General features: G+C 32.2%; 2 protein-coding genes across 3 annotated transcripts; both read right to left on the bottom strand.

Annotated features, from left to right (window-relative positions):
* Positions 1–1,899: 1,899 nt before the first annotated feature.
* LOC109802137 (dentin sialophosphoprotein, putative (DUF1296)) lies at positions 1,900–10,049 on the bottom strand. Of its 2 annotated transcripts, XM_020363363.3 has the most exons (11): positions 9,670–10,049; positions 8,626–8,669; positions 8,349–8,529; positions 7,686–7,815; positions 6,658–7,094; positions 6,490–6,558; positions 5,767–6,112; positions 5,298–5,565; positions 3,653–3,742; positions 3,026–3,472; positions 1,900–2,408 (listed from the first exon to the last, which is right to left on the bottom strand). In XM_020363363.3, the coding sequence occupies exons 1-11, from the start codon at positions 9,848–9,850 to the stop codon at positions 2,064–2,066; spliced, it is 2,538 nt and encodes an 845-aa protein (XP_020218952.1). In that variant the 5' UTR covers positions 9,851–10,049; the 3' UTR covers positions 1,900–2,063. The 2 variants fall into 2 exon arrangements, with proteins under 2 accessions (XP_020218952.1, XP_020218951.1); XM_020363362.3 differs by having other exon boundaries at positions 6,490–7,094.
* A 3,125-nt stretch (positions 10,050–13,174) lies between these two features.
* On the bottom strand, positions 13,175–17,098 carry LOC109801807 (protein Brevis radix-like 2). The gene is made up of 6 exons (XM_020362932.3): positions 16,828–17,098; positions 16,255–16,537; positions 15,665–16,044; positions 14,591–14,726; positions 13,870–14,264; positions 13,175–13,556 (listed from the first exon to the last, which is right to left on the bottom strand). Exons 2-6 carry the CDS (start codon positions 16,372–16,374, stop codon positions 13,478–13,480), a joined length of 1,110 nt encoding a protein of 369 aa, XP_020218521.1. The 5' UTR covers positions 16,375–16,537; positions 16,828–17,098; the 3' UTR covers positions 13,175–13,477.
* Positions 17,099–17,562: the final 464 nt, after the last annotated feature.

The raw sequence follows: 17,562 nt of genomic DNA, 5'->3' as shown, positions 1-17,562 counted from the left end.
TTATTAAAATTTATAAGTATGAAATATATATATATATATATAACATAAGAAAAAATTTAATAAAAATTAGATCATACAATTTAATTAGTGATCCATTAGTTTAATCTTTGATCTACGTAACCTAGTATTCTAATTAGTTTAATAACCGGTCTAATTTTTAAAATTGTGGTTATTTTGCTTAAAAAATGTTAAATTTAGAAGCTAAAAATCCTATTAAAAAATTAGCAAATCAGTTTTATAACTTATAAATTTTAAATAATTATAAAAATGTCATATCTCATGAAAATTAGATAATTATTTAATTTTTATTATTAAATTAACGGAAAAGTAATTAGAAAAATAAATAGTACTTCCTACATAATAAACAATCAAATATTTTGTAATAAAAAACACAATAAATAATTTGTTAAAAGTTTATATACAAAACATTACACTGATTTCTTTTTCTTCTTAAAAATAATATAATTAAAAGTGATAAAAAAAATTAATTAATTAAATTAATTTATATTCTAATTAGTTAATAAAGTTAATTTGAGTTTGTGTATTTGTTGTTCATTGATAATGGATAAAAAATGTTATTTAAGTTTATATATAAAAAAAAGAGTTAATCATTCATACACTAATAGTGTAAATTCTTTTATATTGGCAACCAATCAAATCTTTTAAATTATTTTATTTTATTTTTATTTCATTAATAAGCAACTGACATAACACTATTAAAAGATATGATTGATTGTGTATAAGTGATTAACTCATAAAAAAATGTGTTATCTCTTTCTCACTATTTGACAAATGAACAATGAAGTGTATGAAAAGATAAATATTTTAGAAAAAAATGAATCTTAACTAAATATTTTCTATTTTTAAAAAGGGGATAATGTGGTCTTCTTATATATATAAATTTTTTTCTCTAAATTAAAAAGGTTGGATTCTCAACTCCTGAGAATCATTTTGTTGAAAAGTGAAATAAAAGTAATTCTCCAAAAATTATATCCCCTAAAATTTTTTTTAAATAGTTACTAAACATAGGAAATCAAGATTCCTAATCTAAGATTCTTGAAAAATAAAAATATTTCTTGCACTAAATATCCCATAAGAAACTTTTAGTGAAGTTACTTTATTTAATAACACATAATATATGTCAAATGTCAATAATCAAACTATTAAACTAAAAGTTCTTCATGTATAAAGTTTATATATTTTTTAAATTTTAAAAATTATATAATATTATTATATGAGTTCAAATTAATATATAAAATATTTTTATCATAATTCATCCATTTAAATTAATAAAATTCAGTTTAAAATAATTTTCAAAATTTTAAATAAAATTTAAACTTGATTTAAATATTATAAACTTTCAATTTAATAATTAAATCAGTAAAGTTCAACAATAAATTATTAAATAAAATAATTTTACCAAGAATTACCTTTGAAACAATTTGATTTCTTTATATATATATATACACACATATGTCTACATATATATTTTTTTACTTCTACAATCTGGACGTTTACTTTTACATTCAGCAGTTGTAGCTTCAAATTCTTAAATCTAAATAACGCCACTCATTCTTAGACATCGTTAGCTACTTTTCAGTTGTCACTACACAACAAATGGCACCTATAATTTCAATTTCCTTTTCTTAGTCACTCAAGATTCGACTTAGGAATCACTAATAACTTCAATTTTCGTGTTAATTTTATTGAAATTGACAACAAAATGTTTTCATAAGTAACTTAACGTGTTATTATGGCCTTGGACATCAGTAAAATACAGCATATCCTATATCAGGAAAAGCTTTTCAGCATTATCTGAAAGGATTTTAGGAAAAATGAGATTTCAACTTTTGAAGCCAAAACTCAACAATTCCCAAACCTATTGCAAACAGAGGAGACTGAAAATTAATGCCTCATTGCATTTGTAAAAAGAGAGAAAAAATAAAGCATAAGTTATTCATTTCACAATGAAAACTGGCACTTTTCTTCTTCTATATCTACTTTCAGTCAGTCCCTTGTACACATAGGGGTTAAATTCACTTTCTTTTTTTCTGTTATGGCATTCAGAAATTTGTTGTCCAGTTGATGTGGCCCAATTGGGGCTGCTGATATGCACCAACCTGTGCTCCAGGAGCAGCTGCAGCCACCCCAACACCAACATTGTTGCCAATAGTTGGTGGCCCTAAGTGGTGAGGATTAGCCATGGCAGCAGGCTGTGGAGGAGTATGGTACATGCCAGGAAACTGCATGTGAGAAGACTGAGCTGCAGCTGCATTGAAAGAAGCATGACCAGTGTGTGAAGGCATGTAAGCTGCATGAGGTGTTTGCCCTGGCATGTTATAGTAAGGAGTCGATTGCATGCCTGGAAGATCCCTTGGATTCTGTAACCAGATTTCTGATGTCTCAGCCTGTGAATGATAACAAACTAAATCTTAGTTTTGTTATAGAAAGCAATCATGAAGGAAAAGGTGATGTAATATGCAGAGATTTATTAATGGCATGAGGATAAAGCTTTACTAATCTTTTCCTAATATTCTATTTCCCACTAGATTAATAGTCATGTGGACTACATTACTTGCTTTATTGCAACTTATTATACTATTCAAAGCTACACTATACACAGGGTTAGGAACTGTTGGCACCTCCCTGACGACTAAGAAAGAAAAGAAAGTCACATCAATTTTAGCAAAATAAGCTATCCAGAGTTAACCAGAATGAAGTGCATAATTAGCTCAAGCACCAGGTCAAGATGAAATATCCGCCAAGTAAATTAACCCATAAAAAACTATATTAAGAGTCCCCATTTCTGAATAGTGCTGCTATAATCAAGACTAAAATATCCATAAAGATAGTAATGTTAGGCTTGTTTGGTTTAAATGATCAATTAGCTTATAGCCTAATAGGTTTGCACAGTAAGGAGTTGATTAAAAATTTTAAAAATCATGGAAAGGTATGTGGCGACATGTTTGATAATGCTGCATTTGCTGATATTCAAACGTGTTCTTTAACACCACAGACACATTACCTGAGGATTTGGGACATAAAGATTATCTTTGTACTTGACTCGAGATGAATCTTCTAAAGCTGTTGCACCGCCAACCACACCAGGAGTTATCATGGCATATCCAGTGGGATTAGCAAAATTTCCAAACCCTGTAGGACTACCAGCAGGAACAGGCTTGAACTGTTGAACTCCATATTTGAGGTTATTGGCATTGAGATGGGAACCACCTCCAGGCATTAACAAGTAACTGCTGCCATTTGTTGGGTGAGGATAGGGGGGATTACTCGAATATCCAGGCATGGCCATTGGTGGAACATAGACCGGTGACAGAAACTGACGATATGGCATAAGATTAGCAAAGTGTGAAACATGAACTTGCGGATACATCTGCGGCACAGGAGGTTGCTGTTGTTGTACCATGGCGATTGTGGAAGCTGGAGTATTATTGGTTGCATGGGAGATCAAAGCCTGCAATCACCAAATATTGGGTGCCAAGAGAGAAAAAATTAGTGAATTTAGTACAGATGAGGAAGACCAAAAAAATACAGTCCCAATTAGTCATGCATTTTAAAGGGGGAGAGAGAACTGTCTCCATTATGAATGATGTCAAAAGTATTATATCCCTCCATATATAAAAATTTATTATACCTCCTGAGATGACAAACCCTGCCCTCGTACAGTTTCATCAATTGTGGGTCTGAAATAAGGAATGTCATAACCAGTTGGAGGATCGTATGCCTGTTTGGAAATTTAAAAGTGAGAATGGAAAGACAATAAGGCACAACAAATACATATTTATTTACATAACACTAACACTAACACCATAACAAAGATGTTTAATACACTTAATTTCTCTGGTTCTTCACCATGAACGTTAATGATAGTGCAATGCAAGTATAAAATACATGTACAAGATACAATATATATACCCAATACAGTAATACAATTATTTTTAAAACATAAGATATGATACGTGTAAGATACATATCTAGATATATATATATATATATATATATATATATATATCAAAATTCATAAATAAAAATATAATATAGAACTGCAATTCTGCACATCCAAATTCAGAATATACTTCTTGGACTTGAACATTACTAAAAACAAAAAATTTATAAATCATTATCATAAATTACTACCGATTAACAAACAGGAATAGTACAATCAAACTCATTCCTTTCTTAAAATCATCCATAAAGAGGACAATTTCATTTTTGGTTTATCAAGGGACAATTCACAATGTTTATATTTTCCTATATTATAATTTATAAATTATACTCATGTTTCTTATAATTTTTTTAAGGCTTGATACTTCATCCGTACATATACATGAAGTATCCAAGAGTATTTGTATCAGATACGGTGCTTCATAGAAGTTTAGCTGTTCTTTTATTTATTTTTCAGCATGTATATACATTGTGTAATACAAAACTATTTAGGGATCAAATAGCATTCATCAATTTTAGCCGTTTTTTATTTTTATTTTTTCAGCATATATATGTAGTGTAATATAAAACTTTTTAGGGATCAAATAGCAGTCATCCCACTATTCACTATCAAACTAGTGTTTTTTGTACCAGCCACACCACCAATGTTTTAAATCCCGCATGGTGGAGCGACTGAACCCCAACACCAAAGTGGGATCGACTATATCACGAAGGCCACTGTTCTGAAATTTTATATATATCGGATTGTTTTGGGTATAGAATAACCCAATTTGGGGTGCAGGCCCGACACCCTCTAAGTCTAGAAAAAAAAAATTAGCCTCTTTCTCCAAAACAGCTATTCGGCTGTCACCTCCTCAAATAACTCAACCATCTTTTCTTCTCCCAAAAAAAGAAACGTGTCCTCTGCTTCTGCAACCCTAGACAAGGGCAGAAGTTGCCGAAGAGGCGAAGAGCAAGGCCCTAAAACTGCAGAACAGCTGCATGCCACCAGAGATGGCCAGAAGAGATAAGACTGAGAAATGGGGCGGTTGCGTGAGAGAAAATATGGGATATAGTTGACACTTTTTTAACAAATTGAATAGGGGTGCTATCCCAGCTGCTACAGCCGCAATTTGGTCCACTATGAAGGCCATCAATGAGGCCAGAGGCCACCTCACTCCACCATGGCTCTATAATGCACTATTTCTCAACCCTGTGTGCTACTATCCACTTCTATTGAATGACCAAACAAAAACACAATTGTAGGCTTTAATAAGTAATAACTTAACTTTGCATGACCATAAGGAAAGTTTAAATATGTAGACTATGATGGTAGTATTGAAAGGAATACTCACTGCAAAGCCTGGCATATCATGAGAATCTTGTTGCTGTGGTTCTGAAGGTGCATAGGATGGACTGCTATCACGTACCAATCCAATATTGGCATAGTTGTCCAGATTCTGAGTGTTTGAAGAGTCTTTGTTATCAGGCAATTGTTGCTCAGAAGCAGCACCGGATGCTGGAGAGTCTGACCCAGAACTTCTAATGTGGTCATCCCGCAAGTCCACCTGTTTGCTCCCAGAAATATCAGCAGAGGACAACTCCGGAGCAGGTACTGTCAAACTGACATCAAATGTAACAACATTACATCTTGTTTTATCCTTATTAGCCATGTATAAATAAAACATATCGGATATAACTCTGAAGAAAATTTTCAAAACCACATGAAAATATCACATATAATCCAAGGCCCAAACAATGACTCTTTTAACATAAAATTAAAATTTTTAAAAAGTTGTAAACAAGCAAAGCAAGAATGCCAACCTTGCAGTCAATTCCTCATTTGATTTTTCGGAAGCTCCTATTAAGTTATACTTAGATTGAAGCCTTGAAGAATCAAGCTCAGTCCCAATGGTACCAAAGGTCAGCCGACAGCGATCAGTCTCTGGAACTCGAATATGCTGTGCTATAATAACATTTTGGTTCTCATATAGATTTGCTTGGGAGAATTTATCTTGAAGCTCTGCTGTATCTGATTCAATATCTCCAGAACTTTCTGCTGGAGGTGAAGTAGAAGCAGCAGCCTTTTTTGGGGTTCCAATTACTCCAGGATTATTACTGTTTGACTTCTGGCTTGATTTAGGTTTCCACTCTTTATTTTGCTGGGAAACTGCATCAAAACTCATCAAATTTCTAGGCATGGAAAAATGGCAAACAATAAAAACGAAACCTACCAAAAAATTATCATATCTCATTAAAGTGGATAAGAAAATGGATAGTTTTACAGTGTATAAGCACTTCGACAAAAAAAAATGCCAATAAAAAAGCAAAAAATGGATTACAATATATATTTCAATAAGCAAAGATCTCTGCAACAAAAAAAAAAAAAGGCTTAAACCCAATCAATTGTTTTGGATAAATAACATAAACCTCATTTTGACTGGACAACAATAGTTCATTTACCCTACCTAAGAGCAAGCTACAACATTCTACTCTTAAAAATTTATATTAAAATCATATTTTAGTAGAGCTGTTTCAAAGTTATACCTCTTTGGTGTCCCACAAGTTGTTGATGTGGCCTATTATTATACTGGTTGTTCAGAGACGGTCTGCTAGCTGGCATACCAGATAATGAGGGTTCAGTTACATTAGTTTGACTAAATTGTTCAGTCTTTGAGACAGCACCAACTGATTGAAAAGAATCTGCGGATGTACCATCTTTTCCCACAAGGGAATTAGCATAAGAGCTACTAGGAACAAATGATTGTTTTACTTTGTTGTCTGAAGACTGCCACCGAACACCAACAACCCCAACTTCACGCCTAATTGCTCCAACAACACCTGATGATCTAGAATCAGGAGAGGGCACATGAACTGGATCTGTTGAAGAGGAATACACCCCAACAGCAGAACTGGTTGATGCCACTGATGCAGAATTTTGTTGATGGATGTTGTTTGGCTTCATTGGTTGCACCCGTCCTGCTGCATTCGAAACCATGCCTTGCTTATCCTTATCCTCAGATGCCATTTTTCTGTCAATGATATTTGCAACAGCATCTTTTGGGGATTTAGCATGTGAATCAGAAGGACCATTTAGTGCCTGATAAGAATTCCTAGCACCAGATGACCTATGATTTGAGGAAGTGGATGAGCTGAAACAAAGATAACATATGAATTATATACAAAATTCAATTATCCAATAACTTTGTGAAAATAAATCAAAACAGCAATCCCTAACAAATGCAGCTTACAAATGATATAAGAATGAAAGTTATCTTTCAAGTCTGACTCCAAAGGTTAATTGCATTAGTTCAAATTAAAAGACTAGTGACTAGTAATTGGCAGCACCACTGATCTTTCATTTCTGGTAAAATCTATTATTGGAAAACATTCCTAATGTTACAGAATCCACAGACAAAGAAAAAACAATACATTTTCTGTTTTGTGGGGAAAAAAGAGCAACACTCTGTTTTTAATGTAGTATAATAGTTAAATACTTTTACTCTATTATTTATTATCTTATCAATATGGGTTTATTACTTCTCACCATTTGATTCATTTCTAAACCCTTCAAGCAAACATAAGCTCTTTAACATTCTATCTGTGGCAGTATATACGTTGCACCAATTTGCATGCATATGACCTAGGTTTTACATAATTCATGTAACATGTATGGACAACTACCGACACTGGATATGTGAAGTATCCTGCTAAATACAAAAGAAGTAAAATTCAGAGCATACCCCTTTTCAGAAGTGTTTACAATTAACTGCTCAGTGGTGGATGTGGAGTGCTGCTGCGGATGAGGCTTTACTTCTTTATATATATGATTTACTCTGTTGTCTCTAACAACACGGAACTCTCTGCTGATGCCTGAATAGTTAGACAGAATTTAAAGATCAGTGCATATAATAATGCTCATGACCATACAAGAAAAGACAGGTGATCCATTTAGTTTTTTTGAAAACATATACAGAACAAGCAATCCACTTAGCTATTTGAAACTGCATACAAATGAAGGTCTGATACAGAAAACCACAAATTCATCAGGAGTGAACATTTTTAGATGGATAGATGACAAAAATATCATTGATTAATTGGTTTCATATAACAAGATAATAAATCCCTCTCCCTCTGAATAAAAAATGAGATATAATGGAGAGAAACAGCATAAAAATAGCAGCCTCCAGAGTGAAAAAGCAATGATAAAGTGAACAGGAAATGCAACAAACTATAAAATTAAATTTAGGATCTTCAGCATATCTATGTTAGTAACTATTAGGTCATATTCTATCAATAAGAATAAAAACTAATGACAAATTTATTGAGAGTAAAAAATGATTGCTCATTCTGAACAACATGCAAATCAGGGCATCACACTTAAAGCCTCAAAACAAGCATTTTACCAGGTAAAGTACTCCGAGAATAGTTTGCTCTTCGAACATTGCGCTCAGAAGAGGAGTGAAATTTCATTCCTTGACTACCATTCTCGTTACGTTCAGAAGGGGTGTGAAATTTCATTCCTTGGCCGCCATTCTCAGACTGCCTTCGCGAGTCAGATGGACCCTTGTTCACAACATTCTGGGTCTGCAATGACAGATGCATATTAATAAATTACTGATAAGAAAACCACTAGTCTCAAATGTTTAACTATATGTGATCCAAAATGTATACAAGTGATACCTCCTTCTTTCGGTCCCTCCTTCTTTTCACCTCATGAAATGGATCTGAATAATAAAACCACAAAGAAAATTAGAAGATTTTTTTGTTTAATTTCTTTCTTAATACTTAATTGGAACATACTCAAACCCAAAATAGAGCTGGACAGGCAAACTGAAATAAATAATGCATCAACTGCAAAATTGCAACCATGGTTCGAAAGAATCAACTATATAATCAAGAAACATATATTAAAAATATTTACATTATATCAAGTAATATTTAAGATTAAGGTGAATATTCCTCACCCAAATCATTCACACACTCAAAACCACCAGTTGCATATCCCGGCCAAAATAAAGAAAAGTAACAAAGCCAAAAAAAAAAAAGACTAAATGCAAGCATGCCATGTTTGAAAAAATGCTCCCCGACCAAGATTTTAGTAGCAACATTTTTCAATTCTCAGCAACCACAATTGCATAGCAGCCACACTTGCCTGCAATTTTCCGCAATGTCAAGGATAACTGCAATAATGCAGCAAGGATAAAAAAAAATACACAATCAACAAAACATTAATTTTTCAGACCAAACAAAGCACTGAAAAAATGCTCCCCGACCAAGATTTTAGTAGCAACATTTTTCAATTCTCAGCAACCACAATTGCATAGCAGCCACACTTGCCTGCAATTTTCCGCAATGTCAAGGATAACTGCAATAATGCAGCAAGGATAAAAAAAAATACACAATCAACAAAACATTAATTTTTCAGACCAAACAAAGCACGGGCAAGAGGCTCAACCTAGTCACCACAAAAATCAAGCCAACAAAAACCACTCCAAGCTCTCAACATACTCATTCTCACACAGGCAAATTAAACAACAAAATGCAGCCCACACATGGATTACACCAACACACCCTAAACTTCATAAACATTCTCCACCAATCCAAAACCCCACAAGAGGGCACATAAATGAGAGCCAAAAACCAAAATTATTCAAAACCCAAAAATGTAAAATAAGATTAAAGGAGAAAAAAATAAAGTATAGCCCCAGCAAGGCACCAACCAACCTTGGTTGAGCAATTTCTGAGTGGTTTCGTTAGGATCCATGTTGGTTTCCTTGAGGGCGACATAGATATCAGCATCAGAATGATTTCCCACGATTTCCTTGATAGATTGAATGGTTTTGCGCACTCTTGCGGAGAGCAAGTGAGTACCAGTGGCACCCTCCGTTCTGGAAACAGGGACCATTGCACCCAAAACCCAGAAGAACACGATCCAGAAAACAAAACACTAACGCAACGGTGAAAAAACAAAACTTGAGGCTGTTGCTGGGGAGAACAAGAGATGGGTAGGGTTTTGTTGTTCGCAATCGAAACAGAGAGAGACGAAGAACACAAAAGAAAAGCAAGCGGCTTCGAACGACAGAGTGAGGGTTTTGAAAACGTTTGACAATGACTTTAGTTTTCAGGGAAAAAAAAAAAAAAAAAAAAAAAAAAAAGAGAAAAGAAAATATTTATTAATAAATCCTAAATTGCTCCATGTGTTGTGTTGTGTGCCCTAGTGTTCTCCACTAAACTACGCTTGTGCCCTTTGTTTAACCCAAAATTGCGAATCATTTTCAAACCCTTCACCAATAATTTGAAACCAACTCCTGCTTATTCATTATCCATTTAGCAATTATCAATTTTGTAAAGGTCAAAATTATAAGAGCAAAGTGAAATTAGCATCCTCCATCCGATATAAATTCAAATAATCATATTAAAAAATGTTTTTTCAAAATATACCAACAACTCAACATCTTTTATTTAATTTTATATATCATGTTAATGACGAACTAGCATCATATAATTTTAAAAAATTAAAATACTAAATTTATAAATAAAAAAAATAGAATCAAAATTATACTTTTATGAAGTTATAGTGATTAAAAATAAATTTAAATCTAAAGATAATTTTTTATTAAAATATAAAATATTTATCATTAATTTAAAATGTAATGTATATGATTAAAAATTATTTATTACGAGTTTATATTTGAAAATATTTATCTGTTAAAAATTTTAGTTATACGACAAAAGTTTATCTTGACTAGTAAAGTATTGTTTTTAAAAAATGTTTGAAACTTACCTTCAACGCCGATCCTTATGAAATGAGGATTCACATACATAAAAAAGTGAGATGAGTTAAACAAACGCACACTTAAATTTTTGAATATATACAATAAAAGTTTATTATAATATAATTAAATTTTATAACAAAATAAGAATTTGAAATTTGAAATTATATATATTATTTTATAATATAACTTATATTTTAACATATATTATGTATTGACTAAATGTTATTATATATAACTAAAATTTATAATAAATTATATATTTAAATATATAAATTATATTTTAAAAAAATTATTTTTATTTTTTACTTTTAAGAATATAAATTATATTTTAGATTTATAGTAAATTACCAAAGTATATATATATATATATATATATATTAAACACAAATAATTATTTTATGTAAAAATAATTTTTAGATTTTTTATTCAATGTGAATGTTTTTCTTTTACTAGAAGGTTTTTAGTTTTTAGAAATTTTTTCACTTATTATCAAATTTAATTGCTATTTATCATATTTATTTATAAATCAAATTTAATGTCTAAAAAAATATCAATAATTAAAAATAATTTTATGTTATAATATAAATTTTTTACCATAAATTCTAAATATAATATATGTTTAAGAATATCTATTTATAAATTTTTTAAATATAATTTATATATTTAAAAATAGTATTTATTTTTATATATAATTTATTATAAGTTTTAATTAAATATGATAAATATTTATTTTGTACAATACACAAGTTAAAATATTAGTTTATATTGAGATAAAAAAAATTAATTTTGATAATTCTTTTTAAATATATTAAAAGATGAATTAGATAAGAAGTTAAAATAATCTATAAAATAATTTTTATATATATAGTGTATATATATATAAATATATGTGTGTCAATTAAATTTTATAATAAAATAAATGTTTTAAAATTAAAAATTATATATTTTATTTATAGAAAGCATTTCAAATGAAAAATTTCTTGAAGTGATGAATAATTTATTTTTTTTATGTTTGAGGTGTTTTTTGATTTTAAGTTTTAAAAATTATAACCAAAATTTAGTTTTAGTTTTGATTCTACTTTTTAGTTTAAAAAATCCCACTTTAAAATGTTTTTATCATATTAAAATGTGTTTAAGATGTATTTATAAAAAAAATCAAATGTTGATAGTATTGCACCAATATCCATAGCAGTAGCATTAATGGTGATGATGTCAATGTTGTAATAGTAATGCAAGTGTCAATGTTCATGATAGTAATGGTAGTTATATTATTAATGATATTATCAATTACAATAATCATAACAATGTTATTAGTAGTATTGAAGCGCCATTGATAATAACAATAATGATATCCATATCAATAATAACTATAATAATATTGGGGTTGATGAAATTTTTTTATCATAGTCATAGTAATGACAATATCAATAATAATAATTACAATAATAATAACAAAAATATCGGTGTCTAATGTAGTGAAAGTTTATCTTTTAAAAAATAGATGTGCAATGAGCATTAATTGTACCACTTTGTTAACCTATTTTTATTATTATCTTTTGATCCTTATTTAGACTAAATTTATAACACAAGTTAGATCTTATATTAGAAAATAATAAGGTCATTCGCATATAAATGGTTGCACTGCACATGCTAGTGAACTTTGCATTCTCAAATATGGGATTGGAAGTATGAATTATACATATTGGATATTGGTAGATCGGTAATTTGGACTGGTAAAGTGAATTCTACATATTGGTAGATTAGTAGTCATCAATGCTACGCCCACCTGCCGAAAGTGTCCTCTAGAACACATGAACTGTGTAAAGAATGTCTACCTAACAAAATTAAATCTAATTAGTAATTGAGAAATACATTACAAGATTTGTTATCTAATATAATTAACAGAAAATAAGTAACTAATTCATAATTCACAATACATATAACTTAACCAAATGTTATAGGTTTTTATTGAGTTTATAAAAGTAATTTATAATCCTCCTTTTTTTTTCTAACTTGTTTCAATAAGTTTCATGGTAAAAGAGTCCCATAATAATACTATTTGACAAATTTACCTAAACTACCATTTTTGTACCAAAATTCTGGTTAACTCATATGTTTCGTCATTTGTATTCTTTAACTATCATAATTCAATTTTTAGCTTTAGTTTGGATATGAAGTCATGACCTAGAGATATTATTTTATCTTTATAAGAGCCAACTCTTAGGAATGAATGATACCTCTTTATTAGATTAAAAAAAAACCAACATTTTTAATTGAATAAGTGTTTCATATTTACCTTTACCCAAACATTTCCAAAATCTTGAATTTCAAAGAAACTTGTGTTGGCCCTTAATCTTACATTTTCTAATGTCTAAAACCATGCACTTCCTTACGAAGTTCCGGTGATTCGTTTAGTGCAGAATTTCAATCTAGAGCACTATATTGTTTAACCATTTTAACAGAACCAGACTTGTTATCTCACTTGGAATAGTTCAAAATTCATACAAAATGGAAAACATTAGACATTGGAAAGTTTTAACTAAAACTAAAATATCATCACTACTATCATACTGCATTTCTCGACAGCTGAAGTGAACTACAAAGTTGAAAGTAGCAGTTACATGCAAATTATCCACCAAAAATAAGGTAACAGGACCTAGAATAATAATGCACAATACTGTTGTAAAGCTTTCCAAGTTGTACTGTGTTAGCCTGCTGAAGCAGTTATCTGTGTAAAGGCTCTTCTATAGTCACAGTCACAAGTATTGTTCTTGTATCCTAGCACGGTTCTCTTCCCACCACAATCTCGCATGCATTTCTCCAAACTTTTCCCGGCTGTGTAAAACAATGAAGTTTGAATTTAAATGAATGTAATTCTACATGATAGATCAAAATTGATGACTAAGCAATCTAGCTATTAAGACTCAAGAAAGGTTTCAAAGGGATAAATCAAAAACTTAGTTAACAAGGAACTACATCCAAAACTGGCTTAAAAGCTTAATGAAAGTAGAACATAGAATCAATCACTAAATGTAAACTAAATTACCAAAGTTAAAAAAGATAAAAATCCAAGAGCATGAGCAAGTTTTTCACACCATTCATGAGTGAAGATAATTAGTAACAAAGAATTAAAAAGCTGCTGCATTACCTGAACCGAACACGCCTGAGTTCTCTGGTTCCACCTGGAAGTGCTCTAATAGTGATGTATACTCCTGGTTCATCCTGTTCAACCCATTCAGTTTCCATGTCACTGGCATTGCTGATTGAAAACTCGCCCGAGTGATCTTCTTCTTCCGATGAACTAGTCCTTACTGAAGCATCGATGGATGATCTTTCTGTCTTTGGTGCACTAATGTTGGAAACATTAGGCGCTAATGCCAGACCGCTTGTTTCGTGGCAAGGGTGAGACTGCATTTGGTGGTGATCCAGTGAATCTGATGAGGAGTAGCCCATTCCCATTGGTTGGTGAAAGTGACGGTGTGCACGCTCTTTGCTGAGTGGAGGAGTTACAGGACTGTCCCTAGCAGATTCAATCTTTGAGCTCTGAAAAGGAAAAGTACAGTTATATACAAACCAACTAAAATATATCAACACAGCATTTTCACTTGGACAGAATATTCTAAATGAAAACTGGTCATGTAAATACAAAAGATAACAACCTACTCCCACAGTTATTGAATAAGTTACACATCAAGTAGGAACCAGGTTTCTAACTAAAATATCTCAAGTTCAGGCCTCAAGTATGAGTTAGAAGGAATTTGTCATTGATTGCTAAGGATAACTCGTAAGATTAGATGAATGAGTTCTTTGGTCAAAGAAGTTTAATCATGCAATTCAAAACAATAAATTACACAAAGCTGTATGCTCACCTCATCTTCAGATCTTGGTGGGGTTGGAAGGGGAACTGCTTGCTGATTGAACCTTTGAACATTGTACAACTCCATGACCTTGTCATAATTCTCTGCCCACCACCTCTGAGCTTGCCATTTATTAAACATTTCACGACTGATCAAATGTGTCAAACAAAATAAAATAATTAGTACAATCATCAAAGGGCTTAAAAAAGAAATGTGACATCACACACTAGTATATTTCCCTTCATTAAACAAATTTCAAGTTGTATTATTGACTGGAACAAAAATGTAAACAGGGAACTCTAGTTGCAGGTTACCGTAGTAGAAACAAATCAAAATGTCTACACAGAAGCCTAAACTTTCATGAATGACAGATGAGTCTGAAGTTACGAGTCTAAAGACAAAAAAGACTTGTTAACTCAGTTAAACTAATCAAACTATTCAATATCAATAAAGTGTAATTTCATATTCATAAACTGTTAATGGTAGACTAGACCCTTCTAATATCCCTTTATAATTATTGTTTTTAAGTTCTCTTTTTTGGTTGGTTTTCCATAAGACAAATTTGCTTGTATTTCATAAAAAGAATATTGCTCTAGCAGTGACACAAAACCAATCCTGGCCTTTTTTCATAGCCTAGGTACTTTCTTTTTCTTCTTTTTTCTTTTTTCTTTTTTCTTTTCCTTTTTTTCTTTCTGGAGGGAGGGAGTGCATTTGAATGAGCAGGCTAGAATGCTAGATGATAAAAACCCTTTTTGCTTTTGTCCCGGGCTACTACCACCAGCCAAGCATGAGTTACTGACAATGGAACAAAGCTGAGGTCCTCCAAAGAGGCACAATAGAAACAAGATAGAACCTGCCAATCTAGAATCACGACAGCCTTTGAAAAGCATGTGATCACTCCAAAACAAATATGTACTTAGATTGCCAGATCAAAGAACAAAAGAGAGTTTAAACCACAACAAAGGACAAAGTCACATTGGTTAAAAAAACACTACCACATGACAAAGACATGTGCCTACACTCCCCCAATTTTGCAATCTCCAAACACACACACTAGAGCGATTGTAGTAGTAGTAACAGTAGTACCTGAACCGTATCCGCTTGAGATCATTCCCTCCCTGAGGCAACGAAACAAAAGTAATAAGCACACCAGGCTCCACTTGTGCAATCCACTCCTTAGGCTCATCCTCCTCCATGAACACCACTGACTCAGTGCGTCCACTCACTGATGCCGGTGTTCCTTCCCCACTGGAAAGCCCTTTCACCCTACCACCTTCCATTTCCTTCCCCCACATCCTTGGGGTTGAATTGGAACTCCCAGTTCTGCGGTAGGCCCAGTTGAACCTTGCTGAATCTGACCCCATATCTGAATCTGCATACTTCCTATTCCTGTTACCATTGGAAGACCCCGAACAAGGTCTGCAGCTCTTATAGGCCCCAGAAGCCTTCACTGCCATGTCCTTGATCTGAAAAACAAAACCACCCCTTCGTCACCTTAGTTCCCTCTTAAGTGAAAACAAGTCAAACAAATCATGGAAACACAAGCAAAATTGGTTCTTAAATGGGACTGTAGTTCTCTTGGTATCACTATTAGGCTATTAGCATAGAGATGCATAATTGAAGATGTGGGTTCTTACTGTTTGAAGATTTGATAATGAGACAAATGGTGATTTTACCTGAGCAGTGAGAGCCTTGATGGCTTGCTTGGTGCTGGGAGTGTGCACAGCTTCTTCCTCTTCTTCTTGGCCAAGAGATCCATTGTTGAGTTGCTTGGTACACGCAATGCAAGTCAACATTTCTCAATGACAAAAGGTAACCAACCCAAGAACCAACCCAAGAAGATAGTAATCAGAAGAAAGGATGACACTTTGCAACAATCAAACAAATTGAAGATCTGGGGCCAAGTTGATCCACTCCCAAAAACTCAAAAACCAAAAGCTTCATTGAATGTGCTGCTCTCTGAACAATCACAAACCAAGCCAAACAGAGAAAGTGAGAGAATGAACATTTCAACTCTCTCTCAAGAGAGAGAGAGAGATGGAAATTGAGGTTAAGAAATGGAGATGTAAAAGGACATGTTTCAAGGCGATTTATGAGATCAAACCGCATATAAAATCATTTTTTTATATCAAAGTTGGAGTGAATTTGATTCTCTCTCTCTATGTCTCCGAGTCAGAGGAGACCAACACATTACACACACACACATCAAAAACAAAGAGTGCAAGTTAAAAGAATGAGTAGCCACCCACCCTTGGTTCCTTTTGAGTGTCTCGGAAGGGCCATTGAGATTTGAGCTCTACAACGGCTTGGTAACTTATGTGTCTACCTATGTATGTGTCATATAACGTGTGAATGTGTACATATATATAGAAACTAGAAAGAGAGATGACAAGTGGGGGTTTGGCTTTGCTTTAGTGTGCATGCGCCACCCTATTCTCTCCGATGAGAGGGAAAAAGGTGAAAATGGGAGTGTTGCGGCGTGAAGTTCCCAGTTATCTACTTCACCACAAAATGGATGCAGTGAGTCTAGCCACTTTAACTTGCCCCCACGTAGTGAAAATCACATCTGCTATTATTCTCTACAAAAGTTGCCTCAGTTCTTTTCTTTTTTCGTTTTTACTTTTGTAAAGATCTGATCTAGATTATTTTTTCATAATGACTTGTATCATGTTGTGTAACAAAAAATAGCAGGATCAAGCCTCATAATTGTCTGTCATTATAATTTGCAAAAATAACTAACATTATGTAGGGTATATATTTCTTTTATCTTTTGTGTAAATTATAAAAGGTATGTCGAACAAAAGTGTGTATTTGACAAAAATGATTTTATGGATATTTTTCAATCTATGGGAAAAAAAGAAATTGTCATGATCCAAAATTATAATGTACTAAAATTATAAATCTTAATAATCATGATTTCCATATTGTATTTTCATACCAAAAAATCATGAATTTTGAAAATCATAAATATCAAAAGTCGTGAT

This window comes from Cajanus cajan, chromosome 5 (assembly GCF_000230855.2).
Source record: "Cajanus cajan strain Asha chromosome 5, NIPB_CcT2T_4, whole genome shotgun sequence".
Classification (NCBI taxonomy): Eukaryota; Viridiplantae; Streptophyta; class Magnoliopsida; order Fabales; family Fabaceae; genus Cajanus; species Cajanus cajan.
The sequence above is the reverse complement of the archived record's forward strand: the minus strand, read 5'-3'. Positions and strand labels throughout refer to the sequence as shown.